The sequence below is a fragment of the Callorhinus ursinus genome, unplaced genomic scaffold (genome assembly GCF_003265705.2).
Source record: "Callorhinus ursinus isolate GAN/ISIS: 27379988/994484 unplaced genomic scaffold, GSC_fseal_2.0 scaffold8, whole genome shotgun sequence".
NCBI lineage: Eukaryota > Metazoa > Chordata > Mammalia > Carnivora > Otariidae > Callorhinus > Callorhinus ursinus.
In genome coordinates this window covers 14,445,760-14,468,246 of record NW_027397070.1, presented here as the reverse complement: position 1 = coordinate 14,468,246, position 22,487 = coordinate 14,445,760, and the positions used below count along the sequence as shown (strand labels likewise).

Below are 22,487 nucleotides of genomic sequence, written 5' to 3'. Positions count from 1 at the left end.
AAGTTTGGATATACATGGATATACTGTGACAACTGGAATCAAGCATTTGTCCCCCTGTTAATCCTTATAAAATCTTTGAGATTAAGTAGAAAACAAAAAATACATTTAAAAAGGTTCTCTTACTACTTACTTGATTCAGGTCTCTCCAATATTTTATGATTGTCATGAGATTTAAGAATTCCCATCAGTACTGAAATGTTGGTAAACTTACAGCCTAAGTAGGCTAGAGCAGAGTACATGCCTCGGTTTTGTTTAAATACATTCAGTAAAAAGGCCTACATTCAGCAAAAGCTGTGCATTCTCGGCTCTAGTTTTGACCTAAAAATAACTTTCAAATCAGTAATGTAAATTGAGTATACATAGTTTTCACAACCTCCACTATTACTCAAGACATAAACTTTACCAAATTATTATGGTTCTCAAAATGATTTGGGGTCATGTCTTCCCTACACCTCTAATAAAGCAGTCCATGTAACATTTGTCTTGTTTGGGTCAGGCATGGGGCAGAACTGTAAGAGTGGCCAAGTTTGCCTTTATTTCTCAAAGAGCTATGGCTAAAATAATTTGATAATGACAATTATTAAAACAGAATTCTACCAGTAATAGAGAACTCTAGATAGAGAGAGAAAACCACAACCAAAACCCAAAATGAAATCCAATGCTGAGCAGAAATTGACCCAATGGCACTTCTTTCACTTCCCATTAAGAATCCAATCTTCTATGGGGTGCCTTAGTGGCTCAGTGGGTTAAGCAGCTAACTCGATTTCGGCTCCGGTCATGATCTCAGGGTCCTGGGATAGAGCTCCAGGTTGGGCTCTGCACTCAGCAGGAAGTCCACTTCAGTATTCTCTCTCTCCCTCTGCCCCCCGCCACTTGCTCTCTCTCTCTCTCTCTTTCTCTCAAATAAATAAATAAATCTTTTTAAAAAAAGGAATCCAGTCCTCTCACACCTCTCACACTCTCTTCCCTTTGACTCTTAATACTAGCCTTAAAGAAAAAAGTTTTTTGAGAACAATGTTATGTGATTGAAAAAAAAAAAGGCTACAAGAGTATCTGAATTTTATTATGAAACAAATCCAAATCTGTGAATTTCTGATACTGAAATTTTAGATATAAAATTATAGACAGGTACCAAAATAGATATATTTTGGGGATTGCATTATCTCTTACATGAAAACCAAGAATATGACTATTATCTCTGTCTACATATAAAATTGTCCCTGTTTGTTGTCAAGTGGTATTTTTGGCTGGATCTGTATCATTAAAAAAAAAAAAAGAAAATGAAAACAAATTGGGTACATGCAGTCAATAATATTTAGTTTTAAAGCATCATTACTAACCATTTACTAATTAGCTTGTTGATTTCTTGCATAAATTTCAAGATAAATCTGATTTAATCATTTCCCCTAAACTATTCTCCTGTATAAAAAATATTTCAAGTAACTAACAAAGGATACAAATAATACGGATAGAATAATTTAGCTCCTCAGATATTCATTATATAAAGCATTATCACTTAGAAGATATCACTATCTTTAAAGAATATCATTCATTCATTCAGAAATTAAGCAGTAAACTTGGATTTATCTCTGAGATTAAAAAGAACATAAAAAAATCTTAGTACATGCACACTCAACTGTGCTTAGATTAGATATAGGATATTCCTTATTCAATGTCACTAGTATCTAAGGTAGACAAGATGCCGAAAAGTTACCTTTATTTTATTTTTAAAGATTTCATTTATTTTGAGAGAGAGAGAGCAAGCGAGTGTGAGCAGAGGGAGGGGCAGAGGCAGAGGGAGAGAGAGAGAGAGAATCTCAAGTAGACTCCACGCTGCGTACAGAGCCCTACACGGGGCTCCACCTCATGACCCTGAGATCATGACCTGAACTGAAATCAAGACTCAGATGCTTAGCTGACTGAGCCACGCAGGTGTCCCATACCTCTATTTTAAATGTAGACTAACATTTGCTGTGTTCTATGTAAACTTGAATAATCAGGCTTATCAATCAATCATAGTATCATTAGTATTAATTTAGAAGAATAGTAAAAAAAGTTAAACATATAACAAAATATATAAAACTTCATTCTTTACTTTTGTTTCACCCCATTTTAAAATTAAAACATGGAGAAGAGGCAGAGCTATATTTCTTTTGTTATAGTATCTCTAAGGTAATTTTATTTCAAGTTTTGGATTTTAAAATAATAACTTTGGTATAATTTTACCCATGGCTTAATTAAGACTTTGTTAGTAAATCAGATGTCTAGAAAGTCTGTTGGATTCCAATTAGTCTACGGCAGCACTAGGGTGGATGGTACTATTAGGAAAGTACTTATAAAAGATAATAGAGTATTTCACTTAAGCACCTAACTTAACATCAGAAAGTGATTGAGATAATAGGATGAATTTAGATCAAGTGACAGTTTTATTGGACTCTTTCACTTTGTCTATGAGAGGATATTCAAATCCTATGTAAGATTCCCAAGACAACTCAGTATCAGTAACAAGCCCATGAGGCTCCACGAGGGCAAGTAAAATGTGTATTTTGTTCATCATTGATACTTGGTAACTAGCAGAATAGGCTCTCAAAAATCAACAGGATATTATTTGTTTATGAATAGATATTATACACACATATACACAGAGAATAAGAAGTAATTTCATTTACAATCTCAATTCTAAAAAATGGATTGAAATTTTGATGATGACCCCTAAAAGTAGCTTTCAAGAATAAAAAAGCAAACTACTCCATGTGGAGACTTATAGTAAATGTTTTATTCAGTCAAGGGCCCTTGCAGAAGAACATTAAATAATAAAGCAGTTATCTGAATAGATTCCTCCCATTTTATTTTATATATATATTTTAAAGATTTTCTTTATTTATTTGACAGAGAGAGAGAGAGAGCACAAGCAGGGGAATTGGCAGAGGGAGAAGGAGAAGCAGGCTCCCCACTGAGGAGGGAACTGGATGTGGGGCTCGATCTCAGGACTCTGGGATCATGACCTGAGCCAAAGGCAGATGCTTAACTGACTGAGCCACCCAGGCGCCCTGATTCCTCCCATTTTAAATGGAGGGAGTTTGGGAGCTTGGTAGGAAAGATCATAAACGAAATTTCACCCTAAGTGAGAACTAAGTTAAGGTTATCCTTTCTGCTTCAGGAGGGATTTAGTTAATATGATAACAATGAATTACTGATTCTGAAAACCAGTATTGTCACCTCTTCTTTTTGATTTCATAACTTGTAAGGAGACAAAAATGAAGCATGCAAAGGAATGAAGTTGCCATGGATGTGGATTACTGATGCATCATCTTTTTTTTTTTTTTAAGACTTTATTTGGGAGAGAGAGAGAGCATGTACACGAGCAGGGGGAGGGGCAGAGACAGAGGGAGCAGCAGACTCCCCACTGAGCAGGGAGCCTGACACGGGGCTCCATCCCAGGACCCTGACATCACGACCTGAGCTGAAGGCAGACGCTTAACCGACTGAGCCACCCAGGTGCCCTTACTGATGCATCTTCTATGGGAAAAGCATCAGAGCAAAAAATAAACAGGCACATGGCAAAATATGGGAAAAACAAATTGATAACAAGGTCAACCATTTTAATTATTTCATTAAAAACTCTTGATTTCTAAGAAGTGAAACAGGGTATGAGAGTGGTATATTGAAAAAGGATGCAGATTTGTGGGAAGATTCCTCTTCCTTTTCTTATTCTGGCTTTTGTGTTCTGTCCCTGCTGCCCAGCTTCTGGGACAATCCATATGAACACTTGCTTAAGTTACATCTGAAAGTACATAGAAGTTCTTTATTTCTTTTGAATTGAAATGGACCGTCTGTTGATGTATCATTGTCCTATTTAAAATATCAGTTTCACTATTTCAGAGTGCCTTCTGTTGAAAATTAAGAGTGATAAGTTGTTTCCTTCTGTTTTGAAAACTAACTGCTCAATTATATTTCCTTAAAGTTTTTTTTCCTATGGAGAACTGATTCTTGGCCTCAAGATAAGGATACAGTAAATAGAAATTTGAGGTTTAATCTCATTTGTGATATTATTAGGCTGCTAGGTAGTCATTGCTAATTTCTGGCAGCTTAAAAACTGTATGTTATCAGACTCATATATTTTATATAGAGTCCTAAATTCTTTATATAAATAAATCAATCTTCCTAAAAATCAAAATTTAGCAGAGTAATATAACCATGAAAAGGCAGATTACTCTGAAAAGTTTATGACATAATAGTCATAGAACATACATTATTTAACTAAAATTATCATCAGAACATATAAAAGTGAAAATCAACACCACATATATAAAAGAGGTTTAGACTTTCATCTATCTTAAAAAAAGTCTATTCCAAATACACACACACACACACACACACACATTTTTCATTTTACAGATAAGGAATTCTGGATGCACAGAAAGATGAGCATTTCTGACTGATTTTCATTTCTTTCTGATTTCTGATTTTTATATGCCACTTGTAAAAGTAATTTCCATTCTTTAATATCCATTCACTTCACAGTTAATACTTCTCAAGCACCATAGAAGACTGGAAATTAAATCACATACATCTTTCTTATATGTGTTAAAGTGTTAGTATTAGGGATTAATGGGCTTTATTCTCAGTATCAGGATTATTCATTGGTAGTATGTTAGTGACATAGGGATACATTAACTCTTTTGAGCTGAAAGGACATTAGCAAACTGCTTCAGAGACTGAGTTACAATGATCTTAAATGTGAATTATATTTATGTTCTAATTTATTTACACTAACTTATTCACCAGGATATTTTTCGTATGATTTCCTTTAGACTTAACAGTATTTGCACTGTTAACAATACGCACAGATTTTTATATTCTAGAAACTACCATATATTTGGCAGCAAAGATAATAAGGCCTTGTATATTTATAATGATTCTGATTTACTAAGTACTAGAGAGCAATTTGTTTTTTTAAGATTTTATTTATTTATTTGATAGAGAGAGAGAAAGCACAAGTAGGGGGAGAGGCAAAGGGAAAAGAATACTCCCTGCTGAGCAGGTAGCTGGATGCCGACTGGGCTTGATCCCAGGACCCCGGGATCACGACCTGAACCGAAGGCAGACGCCCAAATGACTGAGCCACCCAGGCGCCCCATAGAGAGCAATTTGTAAGGCCAATGAAAACTATTCTTTATCTTAATTGGTAGAGCAATTATCATCTGTGTGTGAAGAAAAGAGCCTCAAACCCACTTCCTGGTAAAATCCTAAAAGTTTTTCAAATATTCTACAAAGCATGATACATGAATTATAATTTATTGTTATTTTCCCTTAGATTAGCTTAGGTTTGGGCAATATGGTAGTGTTTACGTCTTCTGGTATGTGTTTTGTTACCTAAATTTGGTAGAAATATTTCTTTGACAGGGTGCCTGGGTGGGCTCAGTTGGTGAAGTGGCTGCCTTCAGCTCAGGTCATGATCCCAGGGTTCTGGGATCGAGCCCCGCATCGGGCTCCAGCCCCGCATCGGGCTCCTTGCTCCATGGGCAGCCTGCTTCTCTCTCTCCACCGCTTGTGCTCTCTCTCTCAAATAGATAAATAAAATCTAAAAAAAATTATTTCTTTGAGTAAATAACCTAGATGATATGAATGAATAATTTTTGTAAATCTATGCTAATAGCCTATCCTTCATTATGTGCATTTTGAAACAAAATAATTATAAAAATTCTTTCTATATGCTGCTCTCAGCTGCTTATATCTGGACTTTTAAATATTCGCCCACCAGCCTGGTTCAGAGAATTCGGATATCACCAATGATATCACCTCATGAACTGATCTGCTGTTTGCCCAGTAGAGGAGTTACATATTGCCTTTTGAAGAATGACACCTCAAACCACAGCCTTGACATTTGGCCTATCTTTGAATGGCTTGAGATACAGCTCTTAAGAATAATCTTTATCATTCAGAATAACTTTGGACATTCTGACTTTTAGCACTAAACTCCACAAAAAGAGTTTAATTATGTGGGAAATAGGGTTATATAATCTAAATTGCTATCATTCCAAAGACATTCTCATGGGTATTTCTATTATTCCCAGAGAAGAATCCTTAGAAGCCTTCCCTTCTTTTGCTTTTCAGTTTCTGGAAGCCAGTTTTGATGAGTTTTATATCTGCCATCTGACAGTACTGTTCTCAAACTGAACTTAATATTTTTTCTCATAAGTTTATAAGTTAGGGTTACATAAAAAGAAAATGAAATTAGTTCTTAGCATTGAACTAAAGACACTGTATTGATGGCACTGTGTCGTTCCTATCTCTTAGCCAGAAAAATCTTAAAATACCGACTACTTCTTTACCCTTCACATCTCTTTAGTCACCAAATCATAGTTTTTCTCTATAGTATTTCTGATATGAATCCCTTTCTTCCCTTCTCCCTGCTACCAACCTACACCAGCACACCAGTTGTCTGTTATTATTATACTATATTATTATCACAGCTTCTTAGCTGGTACTTTTACTTCTAAAACCAGCCTGCTTCAATTAATCTTCCACAGTGCTAAGAGAGCCCGAAGTTCCTAAAATGCTATTTCTTTGCTGCTTTCAAAACTCTACATTGGTTTCTTACTCCCTATCACATGAAATCAAACTGCCTTTGCATCCTTGGGAAGGTTCTCAGTAATTCGGGTTATCTCGCCTGTCTGATATCCCACGGGGACCTCTGTTCTGCCAGCTTGCCCTCTGTACTATCTCCTCTCATAAAATATAGCCAGATGTGTACCTTTGCTTCATTTATGCTGTTTCTCTCTTCTACACTCTCTTCTTTCCTCTCTGCTTATTCCTACCCCACTCGTTCCAGAGGGCCAAGTTCAATTTCCTTGAGGCCTTCCTTTTCTCTGTATTACCTGCACTGAACAATTAATTGGTTATTCACTACCATTTTCTTCTATGAAATGATTTTTAAAAAAACAAGGTGAAATATATATATGAATATACTACTAGCATTATATACAGATACAAGATGTCATATTGTTTTGCACCCAACAATTCCACTTCCAGGAATTTGTGCCCTCTCTAAGTTTTTAGCTAGAAGTATGTTCACTGCAGCAGTATTTGGAAACAACTAAATACCCATGCCCTAAACTTCCTACGGGCAGGAGCCTTATAGCATACTGTTTATTTACACTGCCAAATTTAATAGAGTGCTAAGTACATGATACAATGTTTTTGTGTGTGTGTGTGTCTGTATTTTTACAAAGTCTTTCCCTGTATCTTGTAATAACAGTAACAGATGGAAATAAAATCCAAATTTGTTGCTCCTCCCCATACTTCTAAAATACCATATCTCTTCAAGAAGAGAGAATTTGTTTTTAATTCCATGTAGTATGTAGTCAGACCAAGAAACTTTTTGTATTAAGGCTGACAATGAAATGGCTAGGAGGAAAGGTATTACCAGCTGTAAAGGAACAGTTGAAAGAGTTCATCTTACTCATAATTGTTACCTTTTTGCCAAAAAGTTTTCATAGGCCACGTGCTTCTAATGCTATGTACATACACCCAAAGTCTTAAATCATTCATATTAACCTGTCAAAAGTGCTGGTCCACTATTTTGACCTGCTTGCTGAGAACAGATGACTTACTATCCTCAAAGCAAGCTATTAACTCCTGTCTAAACTTTCTCAATCTGAACTACTGTAAGGCAGCTCTTTGATGGGATGCACACTCTTGCTTTTTTCAGCTTCACATCATTCTGCTCTGTTATGTGCCAATGTCTTTGAAGGCTACAAAAAAGCCATATTTTAACAAGTATAGAAATTAAAAAAAATTTTTCTTAGTCCTTGTACCATAAGAATTACATCCAAATTAAATTCCTGCTATCACTGTATATCCTTATATGTACAGCTTTTACAATTTAGGTCATTCTTACCATAGAAAGTACTTATGGTAATGTATTTTATTATTAGAGGACAAGATGAAATACTACCAATCTACTATAAAACACTCAGCACCATATTTCTCTCTTTTCCATGTACCTGAGGAGATTTAAAATCTGCAGTCCTTCAGTGGCACTTCTATAAATAGTATAATTGTTTTCCTAATTAAGAGAAACCTTTTCTAGCAATTACTTTTTAACTCAGTAATTCCACTTCCAGGAATTTGTGTCCCCTGCAGTAACTGCAGATATGTGCAACTATTTAGCTGCAAGAATGTTCACTGTAGCAGTATTTTAAATCAACTCAATAGTAACAATAATGAATTAGTTAAATAATTATGGTACAACCATACAATAGATTTAGAGCCATTTAGACCACTTAGTGAAAGATTATACATAAAGTTTAGACATAAAGTTATTCATCATATATTAATTAGGTTATAAAATTGTATGTACTATATGAAGACATCTTGTAAAAATGCCAAGTTGCTTAGTGATATTTAATTTTTTTTCAAAAATTAATGTAAATTTTTTCAGTAATTTGAAAAATATATATTATGATTGAAAAGCATTTTTAAATGTGTGGCCTATCAAAACAATATTAATTAATATATCTCTTGGTAAACATGAACACATGCACATAACTATTAAGGTGAATAAGGGGGCATTTAAAAGAGAAAAATGTAACCTTTCTTTTTCTTCCCATTCTCACTTATATTTTGCTGACCTCTCTCCAGGTGTGGGAATCCTATGAGACTGACAGAGAGCTTTAAGTTATATGTGGCTGTAAAGTATTTACATTCAGTATTATACTATTCACAGTTTTGTAATTTTATTTCTCATAGCTAGGAATTTCCCAGAAAAATAAATTAAGGGGATGTATGCTATACAAAGATTTATTCCGTTGTTTTTTAACATCACATATTAAGGCTGTATAATTTTGTTAAGTATTTACAATATTTAACAAGATGATTTGAACTGAAAGAGACAGATTTCCTTACACAGTCAAGGCTCTCTCAGGTACTTCCCTTTCATCTCCCACACCCTAATGAAGCCAATCCAGCATCTAAGCACTCAAGCCTCTCATTGTGTTTTGATCCTGTTTGTTCTATCCATGCAGGATATTTACTTTGGAAGGAGAGATTTATGGCTGAAGAACACGACTAAATAGCTTATTTCCAAAGATAAACCAACCTGAATTAGTATTAAGGTATAAAAACCCACTGGACTACTAACTAATAAAAGCAATCTTTTGTTAAAAGAAAAAAAAAAAGAACACAAAGGCATGGCTATAAATGTTTCTAATGCTTTTTCTAGGCAGATAATCATAAATAATAATAAAAAGCCTCAAATAAGCAACTCAAGAGATGGCAAGTTGCCTTAGTTATCATACAATACCTACAATATAACAAATCCGACACTGTAAAAGAAAAAAAACCACAACTCCTCTATTGAAAATAATGTAAGCAAAGTTTTAAATGGGGAAAAATGTTCACAGTACATTAATAAGAATCTGATTTATTTACTATCCTAAGAGGTTTTAAAAATCAATAAACAATCCAATACAAAAATGGGAAAAAGTCATGAACAGGCAGTTCAAATAAAAAGAAAAATCTATTGTAAATAAAAATATATAAAGCTGCTTAACTTCATTCATAAATAAAGCAGTGAATATTGAAATGAGATGTAATATTTTATCTTTCAGATTGGAAGATTAAAAACCTTAATAATACTAAGTAGTAATAAAGCTTGGGGAAATAGCATTCTTATAAATTATTAGTTATCAATATAACTTTTTAAAACAACCATTTAGCAATACTTACACTTACAAAGGCACACTTTTTGAAACTTACGTTTTTTCATTTCTAGAAATTTATCCTATCAATCTATTGAAAAACTACATACAAATATGTTTAAAGAAGGCTGCTCCCTTGGAACATTGTTTGTAACAGCACATTAAAAAAACAAACAAACCCAAATAAGCCCAAATTCTTTTCTCACAGAATTTGAACTCTAGTCTGTAAAAGATATAATAGAGCAATTTTTAAAGATTTAAATTATAATTTTATAATGTTTTGCATTGGCTAGAAATTAATAATTGGTGCTTATATTTCTGAAAGTCTGTAAGGAAGCTGATAATATTTTAGAGACTATAATTTCAAAGTTAATTTTTTCAGCACTATGAAAACATACACATTTGCCTTGACTTTTCTTGCCCACATCAGTATAAATCTTTACTCATGATAGGCAAAATGCTTTGCTTAAAACAGTGATAACATTCACAGAATTGTGAGGAAAAAGTCTTTAGGGAGTAGGCCAAAACAGCTTGCATTTTGGCTCCAATGAAAACCTGACACTCTAAAAATAATTTTAATTTTTTCTATAGTTTGTCTTCTCCTTTAGTGGCCCAGGCCTCAAAAGCTAGCTGGAGTTTGTAATAAAAGGACATCTTTTCCAGATAAAACCACAAATCCCTCTTTCAAAAAATCTTTAATGTGTGTTCTTTTTCCTTAACCCAACTGATAGGTGGTTATGTATCTCACTAAACATGGAACTTAGTTGACTTATGAAATTCTAGGAAAAAACTTTAACTACAGTGAAATAAAGTTCTGGAGAAAATGTTGAAATGTAAAAATTTCCCACTTGTGACAAATTCCTGAAAATAAACTCAGCCTAGTCCATTAAGTTACTGCATCCACTGGTATTATAAAGCAGCATATATGCAACTACCCTGACCAGAGCCTTGGCATAAATATTAGCTTGGAGAGGCTCATATTCAATAAAATTATTAAAGTTCCTATTTTAAAGTAGTTCTCACTCTTTTGTGATTCTTCTGTCCCTAAAAATTAAATGACTTTTGATATGCCATAATCTCTTAGACATACTCTTTTAAAGCAGCCATTAGAAATATTCTCTACTTTTTTCCACTGATACTCACCACTACTGAAGAATAGTCAATATACCATCATAGAGGAGTGGTGAGATCTTTCCCCTTAATTTCAATGACTGGTATCAAAGGCATAACAATAATGTAAAATCTTCACCAGGCATCCTTTTTGTTAATTTATCAGGTCCAACTACCTTTTTATGGAAAAGGAGGCTATATTCATGTGAAATCCTTTAATGTGTAATTCCAAAATTCATAAAGCTCCTAAAAGCCAAAAGATTTTTATAAGTTTGCTGCAAACTCATGTAGCAGGAAAACCTGATCGAGGGTGACAATTCATATATTTCATTAAATTGTGCTTCTCTAGAACAACTGGTGTTACATAATAAAAGAGAAAATATATATCATATTACCTTTATAAAATTTGAAAAATTCTAAACTCTGAAACACAATGTATAGCCCCAAGGGCTTTAAATGATGGATGTAGGTCCATTTAGGTTCTGTGTTTCTTTAGTTGGTGAATATTGTACATATGCCATTGCATATTTGATACTTCAAAATCATATTTTGGGGAAGAGGTTGAATCTTCAATTTTCTACAGCATGTTCTTCTAACTGGTAATCAAGACTAGAAACAAGGGGTGCCTGGGTGGCTCAGTCGGTTAAGTGTCTGTCTTCAGCTCAGGTCATGATCTCAGGGTCCTGGGATGGAGTCCTGCATCAGGCTCCCTGCTCAGTGGGGAGTCTGCTTCTCCCTCTGCCTCTCCCCCTGCTTGTGCTCTCTTCTCTCTCTCTCTGTCAAATAAATAAAATCTAAAAAAAAAAAAAAAAAAAGACTAGAAACATAACTCACAGAGTTAATGGAACATGCATGCTTTTTACTACTATAAAACCTTCCCTGACTGACCCAAGTTTTCCTAGTGCCCCTACAGTATCATATATTTCTCCTATTATAATTACGGTTCACTTGTCAATATTCCTTCCTAGATTATAATAAACTCAGTGATGGCAGATAATGCTGCCTTTAATCTTATTTACCTGTGATATCCGCTGAGTAGATACCTAGTGTCTACCTCAATGCTTGATGAACAGTATTTACTTGATTAAAATAATATTTGAATGGGAGAGCAGAAGAAATAGTTTCAAAAATTTTCTAAGTACCTTCAGATAATCCAAGGTACATAGAAAAGTGCAGGTACTACTCTCTTACATTATTTAAAGCTCATTTTAGTATGATTTTACCAAAATATTTTAACAGCTGTCACTCACTGACATTTCTATTATGGTAATAATCACACTTTTTATTATTTCAGCTTATTTCTGGTAATCTTTCATGTTAATTATTACAATTCCTTGTCATTTAAAAATAAGCTTCAGTGTTTAAATACTGATATTTGATAACTTAATTTTTTACTGAATTTCCATTGCTATTGAATTTTTAAAACTATGCTTAACATCAGTCATAGCATCAATATCAATAATAAATGGATTTGAAGTGCCAATACAATTGCTACACTTCAACATACATTCAAATAATATAGACTGGTTTTCTACATTTGCCATAGCTGAGTGTTTCCCCCAACCCCTGGGCCATTATTTTATTTTTCTCACTTTTACTAGTAGGCCTGGCTTAAATTTTGACTCAGATTCTCTGTGTTCATCTTCATTTAAAAGAAGTAAAAATCTAATTCCTCCTTCCTTGTTTCTTACATTAGCTAGCTGCACTTAGAGTTTTAAACTTGAAATTTGTAAGTAGGAAGCTCTCCAGAACTAAGAGCACCACAGACGGATCCAACTAACTGCCCTGTTCAAGATCTATTAGTTTCTGAATATGTATGATTCTTGGGACTTAATTTTGGGTCAGACTTTGGTTTCTTTAGAAGTTTTGACCCTGCCATGACCTTTGATTTCCTTAGATAGGCTCTTGCAGATTTTCAGAGGATTGATGGTATTCTAAGGTCAGACTGTGGTTGTTCATTTTCCCACAACTGTCACTGCTCATAAAGCAATATGATTAACTGAATGTCTTACAGACCACCAATTTTCAGCTACATTAGGCCCAATAAAAGTAACTTAAAAAAACCTTTGTTGAAGGCAACTTCTGACATGGCTCCCAATGATTCCTACCTCCTGGTATTCACACCACTGTGTAATCGCCTCTGCATTGGTGTGGACTGGACCTACTGACTTGCTTCTAATGAACAGAATATGGCAAAAATGATGGGATATTACTTCTGTGATTAGGTAACAAAAGGCTATGACTTTCATTCAGCTAACTCACTCTCTCTTGCTCCCTTGCTTGTTCTTTTGGATAAAGCCACCTGCTATGTTGTGAGATGCTATAATGGAGAGGCCCACATAGCAAGGAACCAAAGGCCTTGAAGTCTTGAGTGTGGGAGGAACTGAGGCCTTAGTCTAACAGCTTGTGAGAACTTAGTTCTGACAACAGCCATGTAAATCATCTAGAAAGTAGATCTTTACCAGTCAGGCCTTGAGATGATGCAGCCTTGTGAGAGACTCAGAGTCAGAGGACCCAGTTAGGCTGCACTGAGATTCTTGACCCACAGAAACTATGAAAGAGTGCACTAAGTTTTGGGGTAATTTGTTACATAGCAATAGATAACTAAACTAATATAACTCTCAAAAGCAAAACATTTTTTGTTCTGAAACAAAATATAACATAAAATTATGGTTTCAAATTATATACCTGTCTGGTTAATATGTATCCATTATATCTTTTAATATGATAAAGTTCATTATTGGCAGGAAATACAAATAGCAAAGAAGATTTCTTGCACAAAATATTGACACATATGTGCGAATGACAGAGTTTTAAAACCTAAACTGATTCTTGGCAACATGGTTCGATGAAAACTTTTAGATAAAAATGATCTATACTACTGGAAGGAAAAATATAATTAGTGTTCTTGGATCATGCCTGGTATTGTAGACATCAAACACATCACAGGATGTTATCTGGCCTCATATAGCCTCAGGGTATGATTAGCATACAAGAGAACTGCAGGTTATCCTCTTTTCATTAGGATTTTTTATAATAAATATAACTAATATAAATCCCAAGTATTTTCTTAAAGGGACTTATTCACAATTTGAAAGATTATCTGTTATAAGTGTAAGTCCTTTGAGAAAGTAAGATATCAATAAGGATACCTACTTGATGTCTCACATACGACTCAAACTTGTTAAAAATCTCTTTCCATTTCAACTCTGCTCTTAATAAATAGTATTTCCAACTATCAGGTTGCTCAAGGCACAAATTTGGGAGTTCTCCTTGATACCCTGCATCCCATTCAAAAAGGCTACTGTCTGGATACCACGCAGCTCTCAGGTCCCTCTTCTCTCTGTCTCCAAGGACAATCCCCTGGTCCAAGCCACTACAATCTCTCCCCAGGGCCATTCCTTCTTAATGAGTCTCTCTATTTCCACTTTTGTCCCACTGCAATTTATCCTTCACACAGCAGCCTTTCAATCTTTTAGAAATGCAAATGAGACTATGTCCCCTGATTAAAATCTATCAGTGACTTCCACTGCTTCTAAGATAAAGTTTAAAGATGGAAACTAATGGAGAAAAACAACAAGGGTCCCAAGGTTCTTCAAGCTCTGACTCTGCATAGAACTCCATCCTCCTTTTATGTTCCAAGCTGCCCTCTGGCCGCAAAGATCTTCCTTCAGTGTATCAAATGTGCCAAGTTCTTTGCTTTGGCTTCCACATGGAAGCTTTTCCCCTGGCTAATCCCCACTTATACTTCTGGTCCCAGTTTCTCTTAACAGTGTCACTACATGATACATGGTAGCCGTTTAAAAAATATTTGTTGAATGAAGACATGAATAAAATTGTTCAAGATAGTGCTATTGTTAATTATAAATGGGAAAATATTTAAATGATGGCCTTTCATTCACTAGGAATATTCTCCTTCATCTTTTTTATTTAGAATGAAATACATCAGCTTTGAGATCAGAAAAAAAACCTATTTATATTTGGCATGGCTATTATAACTCTTCTGTTTACTCCTCAACCAACACAACTATAATGGCTTGTATTTAGATTTTCACTTTATAATAAATAATTAGGACATCTACATCAATTAAACCAATAATAAATACAATCACAGTCACTAGTAGTCAAAAGGGCTATTTCTGAAAGTAATAAATTCTTTCAGGAAAACAGTATCAAAGCTATGTTTTATGGAAGTACAATCTTAGACTTGATCAAATTTCACTGAGTAATGAAACATTACATTAAGCAGGAATTATTTTAAAATGAGCAAGATGACATGATTGCTAAAGTAAATTCTTCAATGCTTTCATCTTATTCTCTTTTAAACACATTTACCTAATCAATGTAGAGTTTATAGTGTTTAAATTGTTACTTAAATGTTATTTAAAAGTTTTTAATGCATTTTTGCTATCCATCATAATATGATACAGAAAATGTATGAAACCAATATAAAATTCAATTACTAAGGATAAAAATTTTATTAACAGGTCTCAGTTTCATTCCCTAAATAAGAAATATGATTCATATTTATTAATTTGTTCAAAGATACCACTAACATGTAGCTCCTCAAGAATAATTAAAGTGCATTCCTAGGATATAAACATTTTTATTGTTTTACTATTCACTGGATTTATTATTAAAAAAATTATAAGCAACACTATGACCAATTTATACCATACAATAAATGTTGTATTCTATGAAAGACAAATGTTTTCAGAGTCAATATAATCACAGCATACTTTCTTGGACTCATGTGTTCACTTGCAGTTTGCTTATAATTGCTTCATGGAGATAGGAGTTTGTACATTACAAAAAGGCTTTATTGATTTATTAGTTACAGAATATACTGAGCATATTCATAAACTGGAAAAGTTAGCTCTGGGGCTAGTATCATATAACAGCAAGTTGTAGAATACTTCAGAGCAAAATTAGAGTGTTGGCATAGGAAAGATAAACGGTATAAGCTGGACTAGCAAAGACTAATATTAGCAAGTCCACTAACACAAGCAAATCAGGTCTTAGAGTTGTATACTTTGCTCATGATGCGAAAAACATTTACTTTATTTTTAAAAGTATACAGTTAATTATTCTATAATGAACTATTAAATTTCTTTTTGAAAAATATTCTATTTGAAGATATGTAAAGAAACCACTAACATTTATTTAGTATGCTCCAATACACACCTTTTCCAGCAAGCAATTCTTTTCTTTCAATAATTTATATCTTAATTTAACTAATTCAGGTAATTTATTTGACTTTATATGTGTTGGGGGGTTGGTTAACAAATAATGAAAGTATTTTAAAATATATTTTTTGAGAAAATAAATGTTTTTTAAGCAATATAAAGTGTGTTAAAATTGACAAGAGTAAAAAAGGTGTGCAAAACTATATAATGAAATTCTCTAAAGCATCATTTTTTCCTTTTGTAATTTAAAAATTCATAGGAGATCATGTAGTCAAAGGTGGTAATGTCTGTACTGAGTTCTATTTTTGAAGTCAAAATATAAAATCATTATTAAGCATTTTGCCTTTTATGTTAGTTTATTTTGCCTTTTAAAGTGGATTACTTTGATAACTTGTGAGTGCATATGAATGAGCAAGGTGGAGGTTAAGCAAAGATCAGCATAGCATGTTCACGATTTAATCCCTCAGTTGAGCATAGCTGGTCAACATGTTGTTTTGACTCTATTTTTTTTTTCTCAGTTGTAAATAGTTTAATTTCCACCTGTAATGGACCACTGAATGCTTAGAGGAAGGAGAAAGTACACTGATGTTGAAACACAAATTAATGTGGGGCATAAATCTGTAAATTTACCTCAAGATTCTCTTCACCAGCTCTCTAAATTGTGTTCCTTTGATCAAACTACTCATATCGCCTTATTTAGTAGGTGTTACTTAAAGAACACAAAGTTAAGAACAAAAAATTTTGGAATGATAATTAAACTTAATTAGTCTTTACTTATATGGAAGTAAAGATCAAAATATCTGTAATGTGTTATTTGTGGAAATATTCCAGCAAATGGATGCTTCTATTATTTCCTTTTAAAGGTAGAATGTTAAGAATTCCAAATATCATCTCACAAGCAGTTATTTAATATTACTAAATTTTAATCTACTTTTTAATATGCATTTTGTCCCTAAACCAAACAATATACCAAAATAAAATTTTGGTATAATTTATTATGCTCTTTCTCATATGGTTGAAGTAAGTCAAATACCATGTGGTGTTACATATTATGAATATTAAACATTGTACTTAAATAAAATTATAAATCAATGCAAATTAACTTCTTTTTCTTATATCAACCAAAGGGATGCTCACAATTCTACTTAGAGAATATGTACTACTACCAAAGGGATTCAAGAGTCAAGAAAGGCTGGGAAACACTGCTGTAACACTGCAGAGTTTTCTCATCATTTTAAACCCAGAAAAGTTTCAATTAATGATGAAGCGAGTCACTGATATTCATACTGCCAAGTGAAACGCAGCAAGCTAGAATAACTGGTTAGTTTTATTAAGGTATCTTATTAAGATGGCTTATTAAGCTACTCACTATTGTTTTCATAGGGCTTTAGGCTGATACTAAACTTTAAAATGTAGGATTCTTGCCTTCCTAACTTTCATAAAAGTCATATATAATTAGCACTGAATGAAATTTTCTAATGTCAACATTTCAAATTTTGATTAACAGGGAATACAAATCAACCTTATTCAAGTTTAATTCAAAAGACTGGCAACATCCTTTGGGAGACTAGTGGAGATAATATTCAATGCACCTTCAAACTTCAGACTAAGCCAAGGGCCTACAAAGTAAAAGTAATATTCAACTTACTAAGCTAGCATCGTCACAGTAATATTCTCTACCTGATTTATGTTTGATTCATAAAAACCATACATTCTCAAATGGAAATCAACATTTTGGGTCTAGAATGCAATCAGGACCACCCTACTGTTGATAGATATGACGACTGATCTACACAGATGATCAAAATAAAGACAAAGCAACAACTGACAGAAGTGGTGCGGGTAATGAACATGACATAAGAAACAGAAATTCAGACAATGGTAGACACTCTGGATAGTATACAATGAAAAACCTGGTGAAATTCCATAGGGTGGAAGAACCACAGCTGTTCAGCTCTATTATAGTACTACCATTTCTGAATATGAAACACCAGTCAGTAGAAATCATATAAGCTAGGGTAACTTAGTAAGTTTTCATTATTATTTTTTGAATAACGGTAAACCAGGAGTGTTTTCTTTTTTCTTCCAGCAGTGTCTTTTTCACCTTTTATAGAGTATTCAGGGCTAGAACTGGGGTGAGATGAATGGAGCACTCAATTCAGGTGAAAAATTTAAGGCGGTACAAAAAAACCTCAGTAATCAAAATAAATAATAATTTCAATCAATATTTTTAAAAAATCAAAGTTAACACAAAAATTTCTTGATAAACAAAATATCAAAATTTAAGTAAAGGATTGGTATCTACTCTAATACTGATAAAATTTGGCCAAATTTGCTCAGTGGGAACCTTTCCATGCTGGCTTCTGTGTCCTTTCACATGACCCTGTTAGTCTTTGAGTACTTGCTTTCTGGTATGAAAAGATACTCTAGACTCACTGTACTTTCCCTTCTCCAGACCTAGGAGCTATCTCTTTCTCATCTACCTCCAAAGGCTAGTAATTCATTAGTTGTGGGTTTACCCTTCCTAGCCCTTTTATGCCTATTTTTCCCATAAAAGGTAGGATATTATAAGTACTTGATCTTTTTTTTCAGTTAGGAATATGTCCTGAAATCACTCAATATCAGTTTATAGACCTTCCCTCTCTCTCTCTCTCTCTTTTTCACATTTGCATTGTATTCCATTATGTGAATATGTCATAGTTTATTCAACTACTTTCCTATTTGGATTGCTTCTGTTTGCTATTAAAAACAATCCTGGGGGCGCCTGGGTGGCTCAGTTGGTTAAGCGTCTGCCTTCGGCTCAGGTCATGATCCAGGGTCCTGGGATCGGGTCCCGCATTGGGCTCCCTGCTCAGTGGTGAGCCTGCTTCTCCCTCTCCTCCCAGCTCATCTCACTCGTGCTCTCTGTTGCTATCTTTGTCTCTCTCTCAAATAAATAAAACCTTTTTAAATAAATAAATAAAAGCAATCCTGTAGGGGCACTTGGATGGCTCAGTTGGTTGAGCCTCAACTATTGGTTTCAGCTCAGGTCGCAATCTCAGGGTCCTGGAATCAAGTCCTGCATCTGGCTCCTCACTCAGCATGGAGTCTGCTTGAGATTTTCTCTCCTCTCTCTGCCCCACCTGCTCGTAGTGTCTCTCTCTCTCTCACTCAAGTAATTAAATAAATCTTTAAAAAACAAACAAAAAACCAATCCTGTAATTCCTACGTTGCTTCATATTCATGGAGGTATATCTTCAGGATGGATTCCTAGAGGCAATTTTCCTTAGTCAAAGTGTAAGTGCATGTGTAATTTTGTTAGATATTATAAAATTCTCCTCCACAGGGGTTTTACCATTTTGCATTCTTACCAGTAATGTATGAGAATGCATAGAATCCTTTTTACTTCCAGTTTCCAAGATCTTTGTGAAGAATCTCTTTTTCCAAAGTTACATGGTATTTATTTTATGTCTCTGAGGCTAAAATTTATTATTTTTCTCACTATTTCTAGTTCCCAAAAGGTGATTATAATTTTTTATTTATAACATGTATTATAAGATACTCTTTAGTCAATGGCTTACATTTATAGAGCACATTATACTTTTCAAAATACTTTTATGCACATGCATCTTATTTGATCCTCACAGCCATGTTTTGAAGTATAGGGCAAGTATATCAGTTCTACCTTCCAGATGAGGACACTGAGAAGAAACACAATTTAATGACTTCTACATACTCAGTTAATGACAATCAAGGGTCCTGTTAGTTCACTGATATCTCTACTAGATACTAAGTTGCCTCCCCTTTAACATTCAATTCTAGTGCTTTAATTTATTATATATTAATGTCACTTATTAGATAAGAAGTATTAGGCATACAGACTTACTAGTTATATTTACTTCACAAGTAGTAGAAATATGAAAGCTATTAATGAGTTATTGAAATTCATATGTTAAGCTTATTTTGGATAGTAAAGCTTAATTTTGGGGGGTTTAGCTCAAGAATTTTACAAACTATAAAGTGCCAATCATGTCTAATAACGTAATTTATTCTGGAAAAATATACCATATTTTAATTCAAAGTAAGATTCAGTTATGTAAGCAGTAAAAAGTTAGAATACAGTGAATTAACTTTTCATTTATAAACAATTATTTGGAATTTGTAAAATTGTAGAAAATCAAATACAAAGTAGCAAAAATGTAATTTCAAGACTGCATTAAAGTTCAAAGGCTCCCTTTGTACTAAACAATGTCTCTTAGCATTCTCTGAAAGGATAGGGAAAAAAGTTCTATTTCAAGTATAAAATATTTTGGCCTAAATTTTAATTAGATTGATTCATCCTTGAAAATGATAATATATATTTATCCTATCAAGTGAGCGTCAAGGAAAATTAAAGGATGACCTTAACAGACATTATAAATTGAGAATTCTCAAACAGAAGCAATGAAATCAGTAACTGAAATATAAACCCTGATTTTGGTCTCTTTTTCATAATGTAAATTCTTTTCCATAAAACACAATCTGTATGTTAAAGATGTCATTTATTTTTGAAGTTGAAAAATAACAAAAAGACTTTAGACCCACATATAAAAGGTACTCTTTTTATCCTTTTCTGAGACATTGACCTGTATACTCATTTAAAAATGAACACCACATCTTTACGTTATTAAATCTTTGTTTTGATCTATTAGTATTCACCAAAGTGCCATTTTATAAAACCTCACACTGAATAGACAAGGCTGGAGGTGACCATCTGCAGCTTTAGAGTCTGAGTTTGAATTGATGAAAAGAGCTTTGTGTTTTCATTGCCAAGTTTGATTCTTCCAGTCATTAGGCATTCCCCTCAGATCGCATCAATGAAGCCATGCTCTCTTACACCCATGTGTTAAATTCTCTTCTCCTCATGGTTTCCTTTGCCAGCTCTACTCAAGAATGACTACTGGGTCTTAGCCACATTCTTCTCACAGCTGTGTTAAAAAAGAGCATCAGAAAGTCTTCCTAAAACCCATATGTGTATCTGGTCAGTTCTCTGTCTTAGGGTCACCTCACATTGTGGTGTGATTATACAGAGATTCATTCTTGTTCTTGAACTGTGCTACTCCCACCACTCTGGGAAAGATTAGACCCTCCAGTCAGTAGTAGAGAACTTCTTGGAAGACTGATGTGAAATATACATAGCTCAGAAGGCAAATTAATTTAAGGAAGAAGATGTTTCAAGATTTTACCATTATGTAGCTTGTCAAATGGCAAATGGTAGCATAAAGAGAAATAATATATGCTTTCAGGATACTGCTATATGCAGCAAAAGAAGAAGTCAAATGATGATGATGTCCCAAGGACTATTAGTTTGAATGGTATAAATGCCAAAAAATTAAAAAATTAAAATTAAGTTTATTAAGTTCCAAAATACTGTTCACTATGTAATTTCTAGAGCCTTATTTTTCACTTTTAATCAGTCTTTATACAGAAACACCTGACAAAGTAATTGATAGTAGTGGAACTCTTTTTTTTTTATACTCAGGTTAAGAACTAAAGAAAAAAAAAACTATTTGTTGAGTTGCCTAAGAATATATAATAATATGAAGAAGAAAGAAGATCACTTCAGCTGCTACTACATACTATATTGTTATAGGATGGTATTTTTCTTTTTAACTATAAATGATCAAGAATAAAGTTTATGTATAGACAGTGTTTATGATTTTACTGCCAGCTAAAGCTACACTGAAATAAGCAAAAGATTCTTTCTTTCTTTCTTTTTTTTTAAATAGGCTTCACACCCACCGCGGAGTCCAACATGGCGCCTGAATTCACGACCCTGAGATCAAGACCTGAGCTGAGATCAAGAGTCGGACTCTTAACTGACCGAGACACCCAGGTGCCCTGAAAGATTCTTTTATTCTGTATTTTTCGAGGGCCAAATGTGCACATGGGCAAATTCCTGACTTAGTGGGGAGAAATAATTAAACATGGAATGTTAGAATCCAAGTAAAATTGGTCTACTTATTCTTGGGTACAATTTAGTTTTTTTCTAATTACATTTTGGTAATAAAAGCTGTACCTAGTAAGGAACTATATATCAAATTTTAGATGAGTATACTGAGGAGTTATTAAAAGAAAACCAGACCTCGATTTATATAAAAATGTAGACCTTTCTGTATTAATAGATAAATGCATCATATATATTAAATTTTCTATGTGTTTAAGAACAGGGAAAGCAAAGGAGGAAGTTCTGAGTGAGCTGTCAAGCATAATGAGGCTGGGCAACATCCAAGCAGGAATAATGAAAATTTCTTAAAATCAAATTTTTACAATAGCTTCCCTTTTCCCTTTATTACTACAGAAGTTTTCTAAAGTACACTGGTTGTTAGTGCTATTAAGTAAGAAACTTAAAATCACTTTATGTATCTTGTTTTTTATAGTTTCTAAAACTATCCTCAGGTAAGATGGATGAATGAGTCCTCCTGTCCATAGAAGTACCTGGGGGCTCTGTAGCCGGTCCAGGGTTAAA

At 33.7% G+C, this 22,487-nt stretch overlaps 2 protein-coding genes across 11 annotated transcripts in view; one reads left to right on the top strand and one right to left on the bottom strand.

The window, feature by feature from the left end:
- The window catches only part of MIPOL1 (mirror-image polydactyly 1), a 346,606-nt gene that overhangs the window by 50,420 nt on the left and 273,699 nt on the right, over positions 1 to 22,487 (bottom strand). The gene's annotated exons all lie outside the window — the stretch shown is intronic.
- The window catches only part of FOXA1 (forkhead box A1), a 185,202-nt gene that overhangs the window by 57,495 nt on the left and 105,220 nt on the right, over positions 1 to 22,487 (top strand). For 2 of the 3 annotated variants that reach the window (XM_073895112.1, XM_073895113.1), the window contains exon 3: positions 21,748 to 21,854. In XM_073895112.1, coding sequence (XP_073751213.1) covers positions 21,748 to 21,854 — 107 coding nt within the window. Of the gene's footprint in view, positions 1 to 21,747; positions 21,939 to 22,487 lie in introns of those variants that run through there. The other variant, XM_073895114.1, reaches the window with a different exon arrangement.